The sequence below is a fragment of the Coturnix japonica genome, chromosome 21 (assembly GCF_054131305.1).
Source record: "Coturnix japonica strain WE chromosome 21, WE-NBRP24, whole genome shotgun sequence".
Lineage (NCBI taxonomy): Eukaryota > Metazoa > Chordata > Aves > Galliformes > Phasianidae > Coturnix > Coturnix japonica.
The window spans coordinates 3816361-3839775 of record NC_140683.1 but is presented as its reverse complement, the minus strand read 5'-3'; the positions used below and the strand labels follow the sequence as shown (position 1 = coordinate 3839775).

General features: G+C 38.2%; 1 protein-coding gene across 31 annotated transcripts in view; it reads right to left on the bottom strand.

Annotated features, from left to right (window-relative positions):
• Nucleotides 1–23415, bottom strand: part of DENND1A (DENN domain containing 1A) — a 176974-nt gene that overhangs the window by 58345 nt on the left and 95214 nt on the right. For 19 of the 31 annotated variants that reach the window (XR_014936214.1, XM_032448081.2, XM_032448087.2 and 16 more), the window contains 3 exons: nt 22930–22975; nt 15143–15244; nt 9342–9467 (listed from right to left, as the gene is read on the bottom strand). Coding sequence is in view for 30 of the 31 variants with exons in the window: in XM_032448081.2 (XP_032303972.2) it covers nt 9342–9467; nt 15143–15244; nt 22930–22975 (274 nt within the window). In the remaining variant the exon portion in view is untranslated. The remainder of the gene's footprint in view (nt 1–9341; nt 9468–15142; nt 15245–22929; nt 22976–23415) is intronic. The other 12 variants (XM_085521076.1, XM_085521081.1, XM_085521078.1 and 9 more) reach the window with 4 other exon arrangements.

The window sequence follows — 23415 nt, the reverse complement described above, 5'->3', positions numbered from 1 at the left end:
ATTCTGTCTTTACACCTGTATCTTTTTAGGCTTTCACTGAATGAGCTCTGTCACTTACCTATGCAAATCACTGCAAATAATTTTGATTTACCGCCCCTCACTTTACTTATATACCTCTTTTTGTACTACAAGTTTATGTTTCAAATCTTATGCAACCTATGATGTGCATGGTGAAAACCCACATCAGCGTGATTTTTCGGTTATTAGCTGCTATTAGTTTGCCCTTAACCTGTTTTAATATTCTAATTTTTTTCATGATTTCATCAGGTTTGTCTGCCACTGAAAACTGCTTTGCAAATCTGAAATCTTTCCTGCCAACTCCCCTTGCAGGAAGCTACACCGATGCTGAGCCATCTAGTTGCCCACATCAGGGAGAATACAGATTTTCCCCTCTTCATCTACTGAGCAGAATTGGGTTTTTTTTGCTTTCTGTTGTGGTTTTGGTTTGTTGGGGGTGCTCTCTGTTCTTTGTTTTGGTTAGATTATTTATTTTGCCAATACAAAATGCAACTTATTCATAGCTCATTTAAAAAACATACAGACATGAGTGCCTTACACAGAAGCTGAATTCACTGGTTGTGTTATTTTATCCTTGGCGTTTGTTTACTTGCTTCATTGTTCTACTCTAAGTCCCCTGCGCTTTATTAGTTCAGGAAATATCTTCAACTTTTCCTGCCTGGCAGCATTTGCACACTGCTTCATTGCTTGCTGAGGCTGTGCACTCTCAATTATAAGTAAAGTATCAGGAGAAAACGCGATAAAAGCAAAGGCTAAAAGTAAGACAAAAAACTAACAAAGGCTTGAAACAAATTGAGGAGAAACAAAACCAAATGTATAAAATAGTACAAAACTCAGAGAATCAGGTGTGAAAGGCACAGAAGAATAATTTATCAGCTGAGTGTTCAAATCCTCCCCCTGTGAAGCTGAAATATCATGGTTCTGCTCCTCACTTTACAACTTTCCCTGGTAATAGGAAGATCTGGGGGCTTTTGAACAGATGCTTTTATTTCTCCAGCACCAAGGCAGAAGACCCCCAGCCTGACCCCACCCAGCCTAACAGCTGCACATGTAACATCTGCTAAGGCTGCAACATACACAAATGCTTCTCTTCAGCATGCTCACAGGTTCCAACAAAGCTAATGCAGAAGCTTCAGTGTCAGTATGTTCAGATAAACACTGATAATCTCAAGAGCAATCTTGTGAAAGTCAGGCCTCAGAAAACTACATTCAAAGAAACGTAAAATTTCATCTGATGCTGTTGATTGCGCACCTGAGATGCACAGAACACGATCCCTACCTTGGGCACATTTCCATTCTACCATTTCTGGTTTTGCACTGTAACACATGGTAGACAGGAAAGTTTGACTACATACACAGGGTAGAAATGCTCTTCATGGAAGTTTAAGTTTTCCTGTGTTCTGTGCCATTTTCAGCAGAGCTGTGATAACTCATCTCAAATACAATTTTTTATTATCTTTCATTCAGAATCTCAGTGATTTTTAATTCTCTTGTCATTCCTCCCCTGCTGTGGTACACAGAACAGCAGAGCACAGCACCTCATCTTCGTTTGGAAGGTATAAAAAAACTATACTTACCTCAAACAGTTTCAAGATATTAAAAATAATCACTTTAGGTTTATATATATTTATATTTTAAAAGATGTAGATCATTTAATGCATTTTGAAGAGCCATAAATGTGTTATTAAGGGGGAAAAAGCCTTTTTAAGGTATAAAACAGCACACGCAAAGGCAGAAATCTGTTTACAGCAATAGCACTGCTGATAGAGAGAACATAGCAATAGGACTGAAATGCAAATACAAATTACTCAGAAACAAAATAAAACAATATTTCCCCAGTAACTAAAACAACTTTTTCACAAGTTACCACAAGGTCTTCATACTGGGAAAAAAAGTCTCAATTCCAGAATATAAAAGAATTCAATTTATCTCCACTCTTATAACGTAAAAAACTCAGGTTTTATACTCTGTCACTTTGCACTCCTATCAGTAAAGCCAGCAGGATGAGGCTGGGGAATTACCATCACACAGGCACTACCAGATGCCTATACAGGCACACAGCAGTGAGCTGACACAACAGCAAGTAAAATAAAAATGCAAAGCTATATGGGCCAAAGATGCTGTCTGAAAAGGATCATGATAAAACTGAAAGAGAAGTACTTTATATATGCTTCTGCTCACCATTTGCTCTGCAGTGGTTTTTTTTCTGAGCAGTTTGTTCACACGCAATGTAATCACCAGTGCACTTCCTTCATTGGTTTTTCTACCTGTGAACAAATCCTCCTACAACACTACAATACTCTGGCATACCAAGACAACTCTCATGGAAAGGATCCATCAGCTCTGTGTACAATGCATATCTTTAAAACTTACATCTAGAGGGGGAAAAAAAATAAGTGACACAAGTGGTAGTTCCATGGAAGTAACTGAGATGTGGCAGCTCCTGGGAGCTGGAAACAACTATTTACCCTTCCACTGAATAACTTAAAAAAATAAAAAAATCACCATGGCAACAATCAGACTTCACAGAAGATAAAGCATCAAAAGCTACAAAGCATTTTCAAAGTGAACTATGTGCCAGTATGTAACACACACATTTTGTGCTCCTGCATACACACATTCCAGCAAAACTTCCATTCGGACAAATTTGGTATTTGCTTCTTTACTCTGCATCCCATGTTATCTATTCTCCTTTTCTGACATCTGCCCACTCGGATCTCATGGCTCTGGAATTGTTAAAGGAAATGACAGTGCCTGTCTGAGAAAGAGTCTGATATAAAATAATGCACTGGCCTTACATCACAGTATCACATCACTGCTTTGATGCGTATCGATTTGTCATTGTACTTCCCAGAAGCATAAAAATTCTTAGAGGTACAAAAACCAAAAAAAAAAAAAAAAAAGATGACCAAACTGTCCTCAGAGTATGGAAAAATCCTTACTGTGATAGTGGCCCAGACTGTAAGAAGGGAATTTGTAACAGGGATAGAATCAAAGTTAATACCTACTTACAACTGATAAGTGAACAGTACATCTGAAGTATCTTACACTGCAAAAACTTTACACCAACTCAACATTAGAACTGGAAAACATCTTCATGTTGTGTGTTGCAGGGGCACTGGTGGAAGCAGGGCCAGGAAGGCTGTGTGCCCTGCAGACAGGGAGAGCTCAGAGGCCAGCTAACTGCCAAGAGAAGTGCAATTGAAACCCGTGTCTCCAGAGGTGTGGATACACAGCAGTGCAGACACATGACTGCTATCCTTACCGGACTGGATAACAGAAACTGTCAGCAGAGAACAAGGGCAGAGCACAATTCTCCAGGGATGTCTCTACACTCCTGCACCAAGGCAGGAAAGTTGGAAATGCCATGCAGGAGATACCTTTGTTTCATTACATGATCCTTATGAAAGTCCAATGTCCTGCACTTCCTCCAGATCATTTATACTGCTGAGGAGCTATGACAAAAGCACAAGCTGAAAAGACTCATTTCCTTACGATGAATTGAATATTATTGTTATAAAATTATTTTTCTATTCACGTTGTTGCTTTTCTTTTTCCCATAATTGCTCACAGAAAGTTTGCATTGAAGTTCCAATTATGAAAAATAGTAATATGCCATCTTCTCTGTTTAGAATTCAAATATAAATTAGCAGGGCTTGAAAGGACTACAGAACTAAGCCAGTAATGTATGCATACATACAATGTGATTCAGATAAAGTAGCTTGAAAACTGAGTTATACAGTTTCAACAGGTACAGTTTCATATTAAGATTACAGAGTTTCATAAAGTCTTAAGTACACAGTTGTTAACTTCATAAATCACCAACTGATTGTACCACAGAGAGTTCACAGCAAGTGTGGAAGTGGAAAAGTGCACTCACTCTGTCCTCTGAGATGTTGGTTAATCTGAGATGGATGTATCTAAAGAATATTTAAGTCAAATTTAGATCAATTCAATCCAGAACAATTTAAGTTAGCCAGAAATTATTCAGTTATCAGGGAGCAGTTGGACAGGCTGACAAACCTGAAACATACTGATTAACTAATCAAAAGGTATAAAAATAAATTAATTCTTCACATGACGCTAAAACCAATTTTTATTTTTTTTCCAGTTTGACATGGTTTCACAATGCCCACATAAAATTACAATTACACTTACAATACAATCAGTTTCCCTTGCTCTTTTCCTCCCCCACTTTTCAGACTTGGTTTGTTTAGAACGAAGGCAAAGCTTGATAGATAACATATTATTGCTCCATTGCAATTCATTTGCAGATAGAGAGAAGGGCTTCTAAAGGAGAGCGGAGCAATAAAGGATTTTGTTGGGCTCAAGAAAACAGCAAAAGCCAAATAATACAGACTGCAGTTCTCACTACAACTATGGCAACTGTATTAATCTCACCTCCTCAGAGACTTCATTACAAATTAGAGCCACATACTGGCACACACTGCAAGTGCCCACATACACTGCTACTGTATGAATCCAGTGTAATAATTCTAGATACTTGTCATTTCCATCAAAATCAGATTTACACAGCTTTGACAATACAAGAAAGAAACAGTTTCACAAACAAGGCAGAGTTCACCACTCTAATATTTGCATTAATAAATCCATAATCAACTTTAAAAACAAACCAGGGCAGCATGATTCAGATCCAAACAAACATCAGAATCTCATGCACAGACAGGCTTCCTCAGAGGCAGATCAGAATGAAAACAATTTGCTTTATCTCACCTTGTATCACAAATACCTCTCAGTTCAGCATGCCATGTATACTGAGTCATTAAGAAAATACCTAACTCTGCACTGTCTGCATGTAATGAGGAATTATCAAATCAAAACTGTGAAACTGAAGAGAAAACTACCTGCAGCAACACATAGCTGCTGATGTCTATTTGGATTATGAATATTAAAATTAACCTCCTTAATTATCCATTAAAACTCAAGAAAAGCACAATTTTTCTCCTTATAATGCATTTATAGCAACAAAATAGAAAAAGAACAAAGATCTGGAAACTGAAATGTTTAGATTATACTCTGCAAGTAAATAAACTTTTCAAACCTTCCAGAAAAAAAGTAAGTTGTACTCAGCATAAATAAGGCCTGCTGCAGTATCTACTGGATGGACTGCATATCTAGAGAGCACACAGCAAAGCCTGTCATTTCAGAAGACTGTCCAACTTGGAGCCTGCAGCTGAGCCACCTCACACGAGTTCTGGGTGAAAAAGCACCTCAAGTTTCCTATATGGGCATGACAAACCTAAAACCAATTCACTGTACTGCATCACACCCAACCTGCTACTGCTTTTAGCGAATCTAGGCAGTGAACTTACCTACATCACAGATGTGATGATGTTTGTTTCTTAACAAACATTATCAGTGAAATAAGATCAACGAAATGCTGCTGCTAACCGCTAGGTGTCAGCATAGCAAAGTGCACAGGCAACACCCGCGGCGCAGATAACAGGTCGTATTGTTCTCCCCCCCCCCCTTCCCCTCGGATACCAATACACACAACTTCTAAGTACAACAAACATCTCTAAGATACCACAGTATGATAAAAACATCCCCTCCACAACCGGCAAAAAATTGGGAATTTAATAAAAAATCGTTCAGTTGAACAAAGTGCTGACAATGGTAACACTGCTACAGATTTAAGTAACATTCTTAACATTAGCAATCTACATCAATACAGCCAAAGTAAACATACCACTTCTACAGTGTTTTACTGCACCTGACAGCAGCAGGTTTGTGGAGATGTAAGTACACCACATGTAAGAGATATACTTTCACACAATCTATCTGGCTTAAAGCAATTTCCAGAAACATGTATACGCAGTAGGAAACATAAATGAATCTGTTATCGTGTTACATCAACATTTATGATTTCAGTTGCAGCCTGGATCTGTGTTTTCATGTAGAAGTCATAGCTACTGAACTCCTCAGAAGGGTCACAGCAGCAGTGACACCCTGTTTGAGCTGGTTTGGAAGCACAATAAATAAGATTACAGTCTTTGGATTAGAAGCTTCCAGAGTAAGAGCTCCTAATAATGAAATATACAACAAATGTAAAGTCTGCAGGTCTGCCATGTGACACATTCTGGGCCTACACAAACTAATGAAAAATAACTTCACACCATTTATCCCAGAAAGTCAACTCCTGCCAGATGAGACGGTCTGTGCAATTAAATTGCCTTACGAAAACTGTGGAAGGAAGCAAAGCCATCAGTTCTTTGATTTAGGATCAATAATTTTAAAGGAACAATCAGATTTCTTGAGTTACGGGACAGCAAATGCAACAAACTACATTGTGGGCAGTACTGCTTATGGCACACATCTACACTGACATGAAGGCAACAAGAAAAAAAATAAAGATAGGGATATCTGAAGATACACTCTGTCCTTTTCTTAGTAGCTGTGTCTGGTAGCGGGTTTTGTATTTGTCTAAGAAATATAAAATATATTTGATTTACAACTGTTGAAATCAGTAACAATTACAAAACAATTTTTCCAAACAGGCATTAAATTGGTTCAAGTTGGCAGCTGTGGTCTTTGCGGACTGACCCGGCATTGGACAGCAACCAAAGAGCGGCCGCATCCACCATCAAATGAGAAACTCCCATCACCCCTCATTTCTTTTGCAAAGATCTCAACTGTGTGCTTTAACCACTTTGAACACCTGTTTGTACAAAGCCCACAAACACAGCAAACTGAGCTACTCAGCCACCAACAGTGAACGTAACTGCCGTGCAGAAGATGGAACTGTATGAGAGCAAAGAGGTATTTCCAGTGAAGCATCCAAAGTGCCCGACACCAGAAAACAGCGCTTTAAGCTGCAAGATGTCGGTTAAGTTCCAAATTGTCAGTGATGATGACTTACTATTATATTCACATTTCCTTTTGTGAACATAATGAGTACATTTTTGATCATTTTGCTGCATTATGTACTACTGCGTGCAGCTTTGCTGCATCTTCTTGAGATGAAGTTTTCCAACAGCTTTGAGTTAACTTTGAAACATGGTTTTCCCGAGAGCAACAAAAGTTTCTCAGCAACTGATTTCACTGTTGGTATACTTCAAAATGAAGCAAAGTTTAGAGTAGTTGTGTGACCCACTCAGTACCCTACAAGCTGCCCTGTGGCAGAGCTGGAAACAGAACCAAGGCCATTTGATCCTGATGTGTTCAGCACACGAAAGAAATACTTGCTATGTTTTGCAAATTATTTTTACATAGGACATGATATTAAAATTTATAATCTGAAATCAGATTTTTAATGTATAAAATGACTTGGGAAATAATGATTTGAAATTTTTGGCTCTCAATCCTTAAAGTTACAGTTTATAATATATCTGGGTGATTATATTTACACATTTTCTTTGATAAAATCACCCACAAACTAAATTTCTTCTACTTCTGAGGTTCACTGTCCCTTGAAGTTGCTATTTCTAGGGATGTGCCATTGTCAACTAATTTGGAATGTTCATCTTTAACATTCAGCCTTCAAAATACCAGATGGTATTTCCAGAAAAGCAATTTGAATTTTTATTTTTCTTCACAAATTCCTTAACTAGATAATCTCACACACCCAGGCAAAGCACACACCAATATTCCCAGAGTTGCCTGGCAACTACGGGGAGGAGCATCAGAGAACAAGACGGCCTGTGTAAATAAGAGGAGGTCTCCCTGACATCCTTGTTATTTATATGGACAACAATTAAAATATCTACCACTATTTCACCTCTGAAAACACAATACTTACACGCAACTATGCATGTACAAGTTGATGCTATTTATTCTCTCTCCCCATCCTCCCGCACACCATACATGTATTTTCCAAAGCAAGAAGTAGAAGGAATTACACTGATTTCAGAAGTCCCTTTTGAACCTTGAATACGCCTTCTTGGAGCAATGCTTATTTGACGGTGATAACAAGACTCTAAAATTCAGACTGAGTAGTTTTTTCCTTTGGCATTAAGAATAACATGTAGAACAAACAACAGAAACAATGAGATTTTAATAATAGAAACATCTTGAACCTCAATAAGCAAGCACTGTGCTAGCCATTCAACTTCCTTTCTTTTACACAACGACTAAAATTAGATTGGTGAGTACTAATAAAAATGTCTGGCATGTAGATAAATTGTCTTCATAGAAAAGCCAAATACACCTTTGTTCAACTAGCAAACCCTCATTCTTACTCCCCTCACCATCCTCACTCACACTCAGAATGTGTTTTAGCATCTCCAAGGGGTATTCAAGCTCTCCAAATGTTTGTTGATGAGAGATGGTGGCGCTAAGGTAAGAGTATGGTTTCTCCTCTACAGACATCCTCTGAAGCAACCAGTGGTCGAAAGAGCAGCAGATCAAATAAGCCTGTGACCACCACACTGAGTTCTGTCACTGCATATGCTTAAATTTCCTCTGATTAAGACTTAGGGATAGGAACAGAATATATATGGCATTTTTAGGAAGTGTTTTGCAAAACACTCTACATTTAGTATTTTCATTTGTCCCATTTCCCCATATTTCTGGAATGTATCTCACAAATTATACCTTAGTTCTCATCACACCATCTCTCTTGACTGTCTATCAGCTAACGCACACACTTTAATAGAAACCTCCTAAGTACCTCATAGAAATGTCACAAAACATGGAAATAAGTGAATTTGGCTGGAATTACTTGTATTTAAGTCCACGAAGCACTTGCAGTAAGCCAGGAGCAGATGCCTCACTAGAAGCAATAAAATAAAGGATCAAGTACTGAAATATCTTCCCCCCGCTCAGATGGCATGGAATCATTGCTAACTACAGATCAGTTTTTGAACCAGAAGCACGAGACTGAATTTCTCTAAGAGGACATTTAGTGTCAGTAGTTAGAACTCCAGACATCTTTTTTTCTCTAAAAGCACAATTTCTTTATTAATTTTTACTACCTTCTTAAAACACGTGATTCCATAATTGGCATGTATTTGTTTCAAATTTAAACATATATCACAGTAAAAGAAACAAATCTTCTACTGCCTTCAAAACCAGTACAGTGAATACTGAGGTTTTGCTGGTCAGCTGCACAATAGCTTCCTGTGATCATTAATGAATAATTTTTTATCATCTTTCTTCTAATTTTATTCCCTTCTAAAGGAAGCAACTCTCTTTGCTCTCCTGAGAGGTTTTCTCTCTATGTGCCTGATCATGCTTGTTGCATTTCTTTAATTGCTGGTTATCCAGGTGGCCAAAATACAGACCTCAAGTAGTGGGTTATGCACTTTGAACTCCTGTCGGTCCCCCCAACCCACCCCACAGATCCCAACTTCTTCCCCACTTACGGGTTCAATTTTCAGTGCGTTCCTGTAGCTCCCAAAGAAAGACGCCTGCGCCTTTAGAAAAGCTCTGGCAACACCATCTCCAGTGGTTGTAGAAACTTTCTTCAATCTGTTCTTCAGAGCAGAAACCTGAAATCACACCACCAGTGCAGGTGACTCTTGTATCACAAGCAAAGCTTCACAACACGGGACACAGCTCTCACCTCAACAACAGTTACAACAAAAAAGGACATCATTAATTCAGAGCTGAAGTCTTCTGCTCTAAAATTATTACTCTGCCATTTCCGTCCTCCCAGGTTTGACTACTGTGGAACCATCAGGACGACGACAGCTTCGTTTCAGCCCTCCTCCCACACTTAGGTGCCTACACAAACACCTGACTGCGGGCACCCAGCGCAGGGCAGAGCATTGAGCCCACTGCTTCTTCCAGCCCCGCATCAACAGCAGCATTCTGTCCCTCACTGCAGGCAATATAAGCTGTTCCTGTGGAGGCCGGGCTGCCCATGTGCCCGCCCTGCCTCACCCTCCACGTGCAGATGTTTTCTATGTAGACCAGAGCTGAAGTTGTAAGGGTCATCCACTGCTGTTCTCTGCACTCAGCACTGCTCAGACACACAAGGAGGTTCTTAGTTTGATACCTTTCCTGGTGCTGAGAGCTGCTGAACTAAGGTGGTGTACCTATATGTTATTGTTAGTGACAGCATTTTTCTCTCCCAAACACAGGCCGTGAAAGGAGATAAAAAACCTTTCAAAGACAAACATCAAGCTTGCCGAGCCTGTGCTGCAACCGTGATCCGGTTTGTTAAATCATTAACAAATAGTTATGTCAGTAGCAATTTTTTGGTACTGAAGACAGAACTAGGACAAGGTAATTTTTTGAGACAGATCTCACAGAACACCCAGCAATACAAAAACAACAAATTCCACCAGTGCTCTTAAGGCAGCTCAGCGCGGTGGGATTCGTCACAAAGAAGGCAGGAAGAAGCCGGCCCTCCCACAGGATGCAGGAAAGCCCGACACCCCAACCTGCACAAGAACATAACTCCATGAAAATACCTATTACGTCTTTAAAGACATAATTCTATCAATAAAAAGTGAGACTTCCCTTAACTCAAATGCTATTCTGAAAAACTCCTTTAGACCAGCACTGAACAGCTATTTTAGAAGTACAATTTAATAAACTGGGAGATGCTGCCACAGTGAACACAACCAACTGTGTTTTCCAAGAGTCTGGACAATACCTCATAAAACATACCCCAATGGTTCAAATGTTCAGATTAACTTCCAGGACCTTTCCAGAACCTCAATCTACATTCTCAGAACAAAAACCTTATTCTGGCCTCATCCATATCTCCAAAATTATATCATGAGTTTTTTCTGCCTTGGAGTTTTGCTACAAACTTGCCTTCAGTACTTTGGTATTAGGGAACAACTGCTCGTTTGCTTCAGTCTTACCTCTCTGGAAAGCACATCACTCATTTGTTGTTTCCATAGGGAAGGGAATAACTCCTCATCATGTTGTGAGGTTTGAAATACATAAATATATAAAACTAGATATTTCCACCTATTTTTATTAAAGCAATTTTTTAAAGATTTGCTTTTACTTTTTTTCCTTCTTCCTCTTATTTTTTTCCCTGCAGCATCAATTTTCATTATGGCTATATAGGGTAACAGAAATAATCAAGAGCATGTCCAGTACTGTTTATACATTGGGATGCTGTGGCTTACGTCAATGATCCATGCACTAATGAGCCTATGAGAACATACTGACATAATACAGGATAAGAGATTCAGTGGAAAGTCTACCACGTCCCAAAATCAAGCTCACAGTTGTTCAGTGAGATCATGACTCTCAAACACTTCTGATATTCTCTAACTGTAACAGCTTAATCAGATTTCAAACTTGAACAACACACAGAACTCTTCCATGTCTGAAGGAGCCCAACGATAGTTGTGACGATGAAACAGGACTTCATTTCCTGTGTTAAGTAGATCGTTTACAGGTAGATCTTAAAAATGAAACAAAATGCCTCTGTCCATGAAAAACTTCTAAATCCATTTCAAACGCTTTTATATGTGGGTTTGTTTTTTAACCATTAGCGTGTTTTAACCATTAACCATCTGTGTACAAGGAAAACTCTATTCTCAGCTGCACAACAAACTGAAAGTTTGAAGAACTGTGTTTCAGTTTCTCTATAGAATTCTGATAGATATTTAGCTTATTCCTTAAGCTTTCAGCTCATTTGTTCTCCCTAAGATTAAATCTAACACTGTATGATGTCTGTTTTATGTATGCATTCATTTATTTATTATATCAAGTCAATGCAATAGGAATGTCATCATTTTAAGAAAACTAAATGTTAAGAGACTAATGAGTAAGAGAAAAAAGGTTCATTTTTTACTCTGGTAAAAGTTAATACACATGACAAATTAGATTTTGCAGTACAAAGTTCTGCTTAGCACACAAGCAGAATTATGATTTTCTCTTGCCTAAAAAGAAACAGTGGTACATTTATAAAAATAAGACTGTGACCACTCAATATGAAGATTATTTCTAGCCAAACAGACACATATACATGCAGTCTACCCTGAGAGTGTTTTAAAGAAGATTTTTATACTTCTGGCAGTTCAGGTTTAAAGGTCAGATTTAAACTATCACCATGTTTCAAAATGCAATCTGTGCAATGCAGCATAATGAAATGGTTCAGTAAAGGTGCTAGTGGAAATTCTTTTAATTAGGTCCAAGGCTTTTCAGTTGTCAACATGAATAAAGCAAGAAACATTCTATTGCAAACACAGTCTAAGAAATAAAAATGGATTCACCTTTAAGGAAATGGCTTTCCTGTAGAGTTGTAGTTTAGTACTTCTTGCTGTCCTGCAAGCAGTTAATTTCCCACTAAGTGGAAAAACCGTAACACAGGCTTCCCACTTGTAGCAACTTGCTAATGAATGGACAAAACCAAATTACTGACAGCCTAAAACATTCATAGAGCAGTACAAATGTACAGTACACAGTCATCAGATACGTAAGATCTTTTTGCTGCTACATACTGTACATTAGGCATTGCAGCAGGGCTTCATTTAATAAAAACTACAAGTTGACAGAGTCAGTTCGTACTTTATTTCTTGTAATATGAAGCTCTGGCTACAACTAAGCCTAGGAGATGACACTTATTTGGAAATACATGATAAATCCATAAGGGTTGCATAAAAAAAAATTACTACCCCCTCTCTTTGCTATTCCTTGCAACACAGACGGTGGTGTAGGAGACTTGTCAGCAGCAGATGCACTTATTGTAATCACAGTCCTTAATAAATCTCTTCTTTTAATATTGACTATTTTAAAGGAAAGTTACTTCCCAGGGTGCTCTCATGCTGCCAGATTTTCAGCAAGCTATCAGAAGCAGAAGGTGATGGAGGGATAGTTTTCACGTTTCAGTTAATCAGTAACACAGTAGTACACACCTTGATTTTCAGGGACCCAACCTGAATTCTGCTTGCTACCTGGTACTGCCAAGGTAACCAAGGCAAAGAAATGACTTAATTTGGTTCCACCAGAACTGTATCAATACTGTCCTGTTCCTGCAACGCAGATGTTAACTCGGAAGACATTTCACTATAGCCCCTGTTCATGTAGACAGTAGGAGTAACAGCGATGAAAGTTTATCTGAGATTACTGATATACTATACTACCGTATAGGTAGCAACATCACTATCCTGAAACCTGAGTATGGTCCAATACTTCAAACTCCAAAGTAATCATAGGGTTTCAAGGCATTGTTTTACTTGATTTAAAAGGCTGTTTAAGGAAAGGGAAAAACTAAAAAGAGCTTTACAATTTTTTCCACAGGATTAATTACCCAATGGCAAATGCATCACACAGATGTTTGTCCTCACTACTGAAGATAGGTACATTTAATTTAACAAAGTAACTATCATGCATATTCAGCAGTGCATGAATTACTGAGTGCATGCTCACACTGAGTAGAAAACTGGCAGAACAGTCTGACAAAACAGCTATTTATGAGCATGAAATTGTTGAAGACGTTTTTAGTTTCTCAGATCATAAATGCATCTTTTTAGACTGAGATCCATGGGGGGACACACACTCAGAATCTCCCCATCCTTCCAGGGAAGAAAAAAAAAAAATAAGAAAAAGAAAGAAAAAAAAAAGTATAATGGATTGGCTTTAGAGTCTCCCTGCTGAGATGAACAACTTGATCCACTTACAGTTCCAAACACATGATGCATGAAAGAACTGACAGAAATTCAATTCTTGCAAAGAAGAGCAGCTGCTCTCTAGTGGTCAAAGCCAAATATTAAGCAGTATGAGGGAAAGGAAAAGACCTGGAGGAGAATACTTTATTATCTAGGTAACAAAAATAATGAAACGAAGCTAAGTAAAACATAAACAGTGATCCCAAACATTAATTACACAAAGCAACACAATTCAAGTTTAAGCTTTGTTACAACAAATATTAATCCCAACTGTATTTATATAGCAGTTGTGAAGAAGAAAAAAAAAATTACACCCTACATGCTATTTGTGAGCCATGCCAGTTAATTGAATTTGCTGGCAGCACTTCCTCTGCTACGCTCCAAACATCCTCCAAGACAAAATGTAGCTTTTAAACAGACCTGTGGAAAACTGAATCAAGAAATTTGAACTAATAAAACACAACTCTTTACTGTTAAAAAAGTAAAGTAAAAGTAAATAACGAAAGGAAGGAAGTCTCTTAAAATTTACTGCATTCCAAAGCTTGAAGTTCTGTGTTTATTGGTAAAGTCTCTTCTGATGTTCTACAGTGTGCCTACAACAGCTCCTTTAATGAAGTCTCATAAAGTCTAATATAATACTTGATTGTTGACAAATCATATACATGTTTGAGGCCCAGCACTCACTGTTATCCAGACATTTCTTACATAATTTCGTGAAATTTACAAGTCTGTCATTTCCCGGGTTGCGGATAATGGCATGAGTGATGACCAGCTGGCAGATTTGGATGCTGGGAGTGAAATCAAAATGAAAAACTATAAAAAGCCAGAAAGATTCATGGAAGTAACTTTTATAGACTAAATGCTTGACTAAAGCCAACATGTTCACAATCAGTTGGACCTTTTATCTTCAGCTCACTGTTTTCGAAGAATGGCTCACAGATCATAGAGAAATGACGGGATGTCACAGTAGGAGGCACCGGGTATTCACCATTACTTGAATTTTTCGTCAAACAGACCAGCTCATATTGAGCTCCCTGCATATCAATTTTATTTCTCAACTACACATGAAAAGGTATAGATCTTACTGCCAGCACAATATTTTGAACTAGTTAAAGAAAAAAACAACAAAAAACCCCACAGATTTTCCCTTTTCTCCTAAACAGTCACCCTCTGACTCAAAAATATCTTCTTACACTCTGATTCACATTTCCACTCTTCGCTGAAGATAATTATAGCAGCAAGTAGCAAGCTGAATGTATTTTTGTCCCAGTAAAGGGATGGATCAAACACGAATATTACGTTTCTATCAAATTACTAAAACATAAATTACCAGAAGTTTGAATGAGAACAAAAATAAGTTTGTTAATTATTTGCATTGAGCAGTGATAGAAATGAATATGAAACAGCCCACTTAGTATCAAAGTTCAGGATGAAAATGCACAATGCTCATCAAAACCCAAATGAGGTAGAATAGTTTGCTCAAAATATTAAGAGCAGCACAATGGGATGCCTGAAGGTACAAACAGGTCAAATGGATTTATGGCTCTATGTAATGGAATGGTTGAATAAAATAATTTAATACATACCACGTCATTAGGTAGGCTCTGAAGGTCATCAAAAGGGGTTTCCAGTGTGTTGGTGTCTACATTAAGAATCACTACATCTTCCAGGGCCATGTTTCTCACTTTCTAAAGATAAGCAAATTCAAGAGAAGGGAAAGGAAGGTATAAATGCAAGGAGTTAAATCCTATGCATAAACTACACAACTGACAGCACGACATCACGGTGTTACAATACTGGAGCTCTTAAAGAAAACATCAACATTCTTGTCTTCCTGTCACTGCTTGTTTTATTTTTTCACCTTAGCGTGTTAAAGAATTAACATTCCATTTGTGGAAGGGAGTTCCTAAGATGGCTCATTCTGAAATGTGGTTTGAAACCACACAGTTACTGGCTGAGATTATTCAATCAGGGTTACTTCGAACACCTCTGCTAATGTTCATCTCAACTCTGAAACGCTGTTCGTACGTTGAACAGCTTCTAGCAAAGTAAAGATCTGAAGCTTTTTTTTTTTTTTTTTGTATTTGTAAACTAATTTAAATAACAATAATTAGTGGCTTTTCCAGCAGGTAAGAGATGTGTTAAGTAAAGGATGCGGCTCAGTTTCTGAATCAGTGCTGAATCTTGTATCTCTAATGCAGAGAAACAAGAACAACCTTTAAGTATTTATTTTGATACTATTTCCACTATCAAGTCAATTGAATCATAGTGTTCTTTTCTTGTTTTTTTTTTCTGTAGTTGGCTTTTTGTTTTTACTGACTAAAGTTATGCCCTTTGCAAATTCAGTTTTCTAAGTTCAAAACCAGAAGAAGCGTAACTGCAAAATGTGGTGATCAAGGAAATTTCCCACTGCGCTGTAAACAAACATTCAAGAACACAAATACTTATGATATGCAGGACTAAATGTGTGTTATCAAGGAAGAAAATGAACAAACACATTCACATATTGTAATTAAGATTTTGTGGGGTGAAGGGAATTGTTTTCTTTAAACGAATGAAACTAGAGCTCTAAAACAATGGCAACGTTGAGCCTTAGGCATCTAAATAATTACCTTCAGTTTTCAAGGCTCAGTTCCCTGTCTATAAATAAAGCTGCTGTGTAGTTACAGGAGTGGTGGGGGGAGAACAAACAAAAAAGCCAGTAACTATTAAAAACATTTTGTAGACATTTAAGTTTAGGTCTTCTGTGAGGATTTTCTTTAACTTTAATGGAAAAAAAAAAAACACCCTACTTTTAATGCTTTCCATACAAAAAGCACAAGTGCCACATGATAAACCAAGGTACTTTCCTCTCCATTTCAGGAACCAAAGGTCACTCCCTTGGCTGCATCTGATAAACTCTAAAGCAATCCAGGAGTCTCGCTCCTTCTAGGAGTCCGGAAGCACCAGACAAACTGATTTGCTCCTTCCTGTTTCAGAAAATTAAAAATCTCACTTATACTCAGAGGAGTCTAAAAAGCCCATACAAAAAGGTCTTGCAAGGTACTTAACTAAAGCCAGAAGCTTGTCAAAATCAAGTGCTAGTAGGACAAGACAGAAAAAATTAAAACCTTCTCTTGATTCCTGCCAAAGAAGCAACAAATGTGCTCCAACTTGTCAATGGGTGTTTCTGTAACTCTGGTGATGATTTCAAACTTTCCCTTCAGCAAAACGTTGGGATTTTCTGCAGCCGCATAGGCTTTTCACAAGCACATATCTGCCAAGGCATATAGTACAATGGGATTCAGTTCACAGTGCATGGACTATAAATGCTAGTCACTGTAATCACCTCCACATACAACTCAGAAATGACTGTATCAGAAAGGCAGGGTAACATTTAAATGCTGTCCTATGCCTTTACAGAGTAAAGAGCACAACCTTACTTTAAACACCTCAATAGTCGTATTAAGACGGTGGATTTCCCTAGAGACAAACGCTCAAATTTAATAAAACACCAGAGAATAACTTGATTTATAGCATCTCTCTGGCACTGCATTCAAAATAAATAAATAAATAAATAATACAGTTTTTCTGTGGTCCAGTTGTGCTTTATCCCAGAGAAATGCAGACTGATTGATTCACCACGACCTGTTTTCTTTCATATCACTACACTTTTTAATAAAGATATTCTCAGATAGATATAAGGGCTTTTGAAAATAATGAAATGGTTCTTTAGCTGACTTCAGTATGTATCAGCCGAGCTGAACCTGGAAATTAAAGCATTTACTCTGCTAGAATTTCAATAAAAACTCCAAGCATCCAATTGCTGTTTTCAGATTAAATCCCACTGCACGCTACAAATTGCAACAACATGAAGGTTATTTCACAGGTATGCCTTGCAAGCTGTCCCAGTTCTCTCAGATTACAGAAAAGCAGCCACTAAGCTGTATACAGCCATATTCCACATTTCACAACTTCCTGAATATGAAAACAGCATTTACAAATGAGATGATACCTGCTAAATAGAGTGGACTATGATCGGTACGGTCAGATTTTGCAGAAAAGGTGGAGAAGTAAAAACAAGAGGAAACATGAATATTACAGTTTGCTTATTTAAACTTTCTGCACACTACAGATTTGCTAGGCCAAAAAAAGTGATTCAGTGAAACCGAACATCACAGATTACAACTGCAAGCCTTTTTTAACCATCCTTCCTGGACTCCTTGTAGCCATAATTAATCATCTAAACGCACCCAAATCGGACTAACATCTACACCTGCCTTTTATTTTATATGTCTCTGTTTAAAAGAGTGGAGAGGTAAGGAAAGCTGGTTTAACAAGCACACTGAACCCATTGTTTATGGCCTCTATAAACATGGCTTAGTAAGAATTACTGACTTAATCAGAGAGAACTTATCTCCTGGTGAAAAGAGCACTTTAAATTTCAGAAATGGCACCTTTACTGTGAAAATCTCTTAACTTTTCAAACAAACTCCAGGGGGCCTTAAACACTAGGTCAGTAAATAAGCAGCAGTTAGTGCAACCTGTCCTGCTCACAAGCAGCCACACTTCAAGTAATTTAAATGTTTCCCGTGAAAGTTAACAAAAATACTGAGGAACTATATAGAAATGTTAAGAGGTGCACCTCTGCTGTACTTGGGTCATATGCCAGAAGAAATATACACCAATACTACTAATACCATTCGTTCTAAACATTACTTTATTTTCACCATTTACTACTGGCAGCTTTTGCTTTTCCTACCATAAAAAGCACCGAGTCACACTCAGATGAATGATGGCATTGGGTAGCTCCTCTAATAGAAACAGTGCCCAGACACAAACCAAACCGACTGTGAGGATTGATGGACAGACACAAACAGATCAATATATTGAAAACATTGTAATTGCAAAGAAGATTTACCTTCCAGTAATCATTTTGAATCTTAAAATAACCCTCATAATTTAATAGCTATTTTGTATATTATACGTGAAGCTATTATGAAGGCACAATTCACTAGTCTAAAATCCATTTGCTTAATGACTCGCCTCTAATTAGTTAATAGTTTCCATTTATTTTCTTAAGAACACCACAACACTGCAGACAACAATGTGTCAATCTGGCTGCCAGAAGCAGGAAAGGCAGCGGATATAAAATTTTATTATTTCATGCCCCAACAGCAGCCAGAAGGACTTAATGAAATCACCCTCAGATTTACAACCTGAAGCAGCGATTCCGCAGACAGGCCCGGCCGGGCTGGCTGTGCCCCCTGACCTCGCGCCCCTTTGATCTGGGCACAGCAGGTGGCCCGCACCCCCCCGTGCATCTTCCACTCTTCCGCCACTGCCCTGACCTTGATGTGCTGAACCCTGATCCTGCACAGGTGATTCTCCAGATCCTTATCACAGGCAGCTGCTGCCAACTGAGTGACAGACGTCACCGGTGCTGCTCCAGCGCCGCGGGGCAGCGGCAGCAAAACCTTCTGCAGCTACCACTGTGCCACCCTGCTACTTGCCTGCCAGGAGTCCATCCTCTCCAGAATCTCTTATAAAAGCATAGCATCATTTTCATTTCTTCCATCAATTGGATAACGGACAGTTTAATAAGTTATTTGGTATGTTTTAAAATGTGCATCTCTCTCTGGTGCCAAGATAGGATGCTAGAAACCCATTTTGACCAAATTTCACTCACAAATTCACTCTGGAGAATTTTAACAGAATTAGGATTCCAAAGTCTCAGGAAAAGCTCTCAAGTGACTGGAACCTTAAAAATAAATAGATAAAATTAATAAACACTTTTTTAATTTTTAACATCTCTTCCAAACATTCTGTTTGGGCCCTGACCAGAGGGAGGCCAGGCCAGGCCCTGCTGTAACGCAATGGCTGGAAGCCTGGCAGAGCAGATTCTGCCGCCAGCAGCTCAGAACCAAACAGCTAAAAGAGCCTTTCCCCGTGCTTAATGAGATCCACATGTGCCCGAATTCCAATGGGCAGTGTACCAGGTCAAGGGCGCTCCTCTGCCATCAGCGCCATCACGCTAAGGGCCTTTGCTACAGACAGCTGCTGGAAAAACCATTTGCTACAACACGAGGTAAAAGGCTGCCAGCACAGTGTGATGCTGCGTGTAGCACAAAGGTCGATTCACTGTAATATTAACAATAAAATAGCACGGAGCATGCAGGCACAACATAAGGTAAGATTATGAAAGGGATGCGCTCGTTTGATGGAGTTTCAGCTCCATATCTCGTTATTTATCGGTGCTAAGTACTTATCCTCGTCTAATATGAATTCAATTAGTTCAGTAAGCATGTTCCATTATTCATGTGATAACTCCAGCCTTGCTTATCCAACAGCTTATAAACTTTTAGCCTTCTTTGAAGTCACTTTATGGATTGCTAAATGGAAATCTTATAAAGAATGACTAACTAGGTGATGATAGAAAAGCTGAAAAATAAGAGCACAAAACACAGCTCTACATTTTCTACCAAGATTTTCAGTCATATATCAGCCAGAGCCCTCTGACCTATAACAGGAGATTATCTTATCTCACTGGAGAACATTTCAGTCACAGCAAATTAGATTTAACAGTCAATGGATATGTTTGATATTTTAATTGCAAGAAAAATTTGTCATTTTCCATTAAAAGAGCTGTTCCTTCTAGAGACCCCATATAATAGGAGCCTGCAAACTAACTTTAAGATGCACAATGGTTTGAAATAAAACCTCTGAGGTGAGACAGAGGGGTTACTTTGTTTAAAGCATTATAACTGCTATGGTATTTCTGCCAGAGGTTCCATTGTGAGATAGGGAGAGCAAAAGTCCACAGAAGCAGCACCAAAGCTGGAAAACTAATCTTGTTCCTACACTCCAAAGTCTTTCTTCCTGCTGCACCACAGCTTTCTGAGCTTAAGTTTAGGCTTCACAAGCATCTATGCAACAAATTCTGCAGAGCAGCTGGAGCAGAACCGTGAGCGTGCACACACCACAGCTACTCCTGTGGGGCTCTACAGTGGGTGAAGAGTCCACCTGTCTTAACCTGAATGGGAAAAGAGGAATTAACAGCTTATTCTGAATCTAGAGTGCGTGAATTAACACTTCTACAAGGACTGAGTGCTGAAACATCAGCATTTAATGGAAAATGGATTTTTCATAATGACAATATTTTTTTTTTTAATAAACTGCAAATAAGAGATGGAAAAATTAAAACAATGTGTTTTTTAAAATACACAACTGCAGGAACATGTGAATAAATTGCCATTGCTACTGAACAGGTATTCTAACAAATAAACCTACTCATGAGGAAAAGGAGAAAGAAAATAAGCTTTCAATGCACAAACCAGGCTAAGAGGTAAACTAGTTATCGCATAGTTTGTTTGACAAATGTCACCCTTCCTTCTCCCACGGCACAGGCAAAGTACACAGCACTTGTCAACAAACAACATATAAAACAGCTCGCTGTGTGATTTGATTTGATTTTTCAGTGGTAAAAACACAGTTAGCTGTATCTGGAAGTATTCAATTTATCCATAAGAACAGGAGAGAAGACAGTTTTATTTATTTAATTTACTTCATAAGGCACTTTAAATAACTGTACTTTGCCAATGCGTGTGTGTTCCAGAATCTCCAGCTATTCAAACACCATACTGGATTTAGTACTAAACAGATTTTTTCGCAAGCTATAGGAATGGATGAAAATTGGCTGCTCCAAGAGCAGCTCGGGTTTTTGGGGTTTTTTTTTTTGAGTTTTTACAGATGGAGTTTGGAAGGCCTACAGAGCCCTGCAACGTGAAAAACTGAGCAGAAGAAGAGCTAATATCTCAGTCTGAAAGGCAGGAGAGAGACAAAGCAACTCTAACAAGTAGTTATTAGTTTTTTGTTTCTATGCCCATTGCCAGGCTGACCACGTAGCTCTTTGTGAAAGAAGATGATCTGTGAAAGCGGACAAGCGCCTACATTAAGATGTTACCCCACCCTCTAACAGGCCTCTTACTAGAGGGACCCTAATAAGCATCACGATGATTACCTGACACAGATATCGGATAGAAAAATTCTTGCTCAATATGAAAACTACATGTTAGGCTGCTCCCTAGATATTACATTGGTCCTGCCTACGCAGTATTCAAATGCAATTATCAGAAATCCCTTTAACAAAAAACATACTATGTGTATGTTGACTTTTGGATCAATAGAGTATTCACCAACACGTCTTACTAAAATTCAGTACTTTATTTGGAAATGCGAAGAGCGTCAAAAATTATCTGTGTACACAGCAGCAGGGGGAAGCCCTGAAGTTCCAACAGCTTATGAAAAAGTGACTTCTAAGAATTTACTTCTCATTAATACTGGAGAAAAAAAAGGAAAGCTACACAAGTATAATGCAGAAGAAGTTTTACAATGAAGACTGTTTCATAGATATGCCCCCATGAAAGAACATGTTTGATGAATACCTCCAGAGAAGTAACAAATTTTATGGGCATTATATAAACAAACATTCTAGTAATATGAATTAATTTATATGATGAAAAAATCACAATCATAAGTTGCTACATACCCTAAACAAACAAGCAGGAATCTAAAACAGGGGCACAAACCAACTGACTTCCAAGGGCAGTTGCAAAGCCTTCCAGGTCAGCACTGTGTACTGATTTAAGTTCCTGCGAAAAGGCAGTGCTGTCTGAGAAGGAATGCCTCATCAAGCACGTACATGGCACTAAGGCTTCCTGTGTAAAGGGGCACGATTAATAAGAGCAAGCATTTTCATAGGCATCTAAATTAATAGCTTATGTGCTCCAGATACTCTTAAAGGAAAGTCATCAAGTGTTTCTCCAGTATGGGAAGCAAAAGAAAATGTGTTATTTCCACTTTTAAGAGGGTGTGGGTTGTTTCAGTTGTTGTTCACTTGGTTTAAAGTCACACAAATTATTATGGATTGTTTGAATGTGATGCTTTCTGTGAGGGCTGCTTTTCTGCCGTTTGGTGTTAACATTAACAGCAAATTCCTTCTTTTCAGGTCTTTTCAACATTTAAAAAAAAAAATACAATCTGTCTCTAAATGCCTAAAAGAGAGCTATAACTGTCTACATTTTGGTTTAATATTAGCTCTGCAGAAAGCTGACTAAATGAAGCAACAAAAAGTAGAGGAGAACACACCATGAGCTCATCACTGACTGCTGAACAGCAAACAAAGTACACCCAGAGGGTATGAGGTACCAGGGAGGACTTCCTTAAGATATGGAATGATTACCTGTGCCTAACTACAATTCTCTGCTCACTCTTAAATGAATTAATGGGATTATTTCATTTTTAAATTCATTTGAATGAATGTAAAATTACTTAGAGAATGTGGGTCTAAGTCATAAAACTACATGTATTTTCAGAAATGGTTAGAAAGACTTACCTCCATCAAACTTAAATGAATTCCAATGAGGTAGGGCATTGGGGCGCTGCAAAGAGGAGGAAAAACTTGCTTTACATTCTCATAGTACTGGATTATCACATATGACTTATAAAACTAGCTACAGAAAAAGACCAGGATGCTTGATTAGACTTTGGGATATATACGTATATATACATATGTATATATAAAACCATGTGTTAACAAAATTTTAATCCATATTTGAAAGACTTCTTTTACTACACAATATTCCTTCATTACCATAAGACTTAATTTCTTTTGACATCAGAATTGCTATGTGTCTATGTTAAGACAAGTACATAAGGGCCGCTATTAAACACACACATGCACACACAAAATAAGGTGATTTCCTAAAGTAGAATTTTCAAATAACTCTGTATTGTCTGAGCAGACTGATTCAGTTGTAGCACTGAATGGTTAGCTCAGGGAATGCATATCACCCAGCCGTGTAAGTCTTAAACCTTTGAT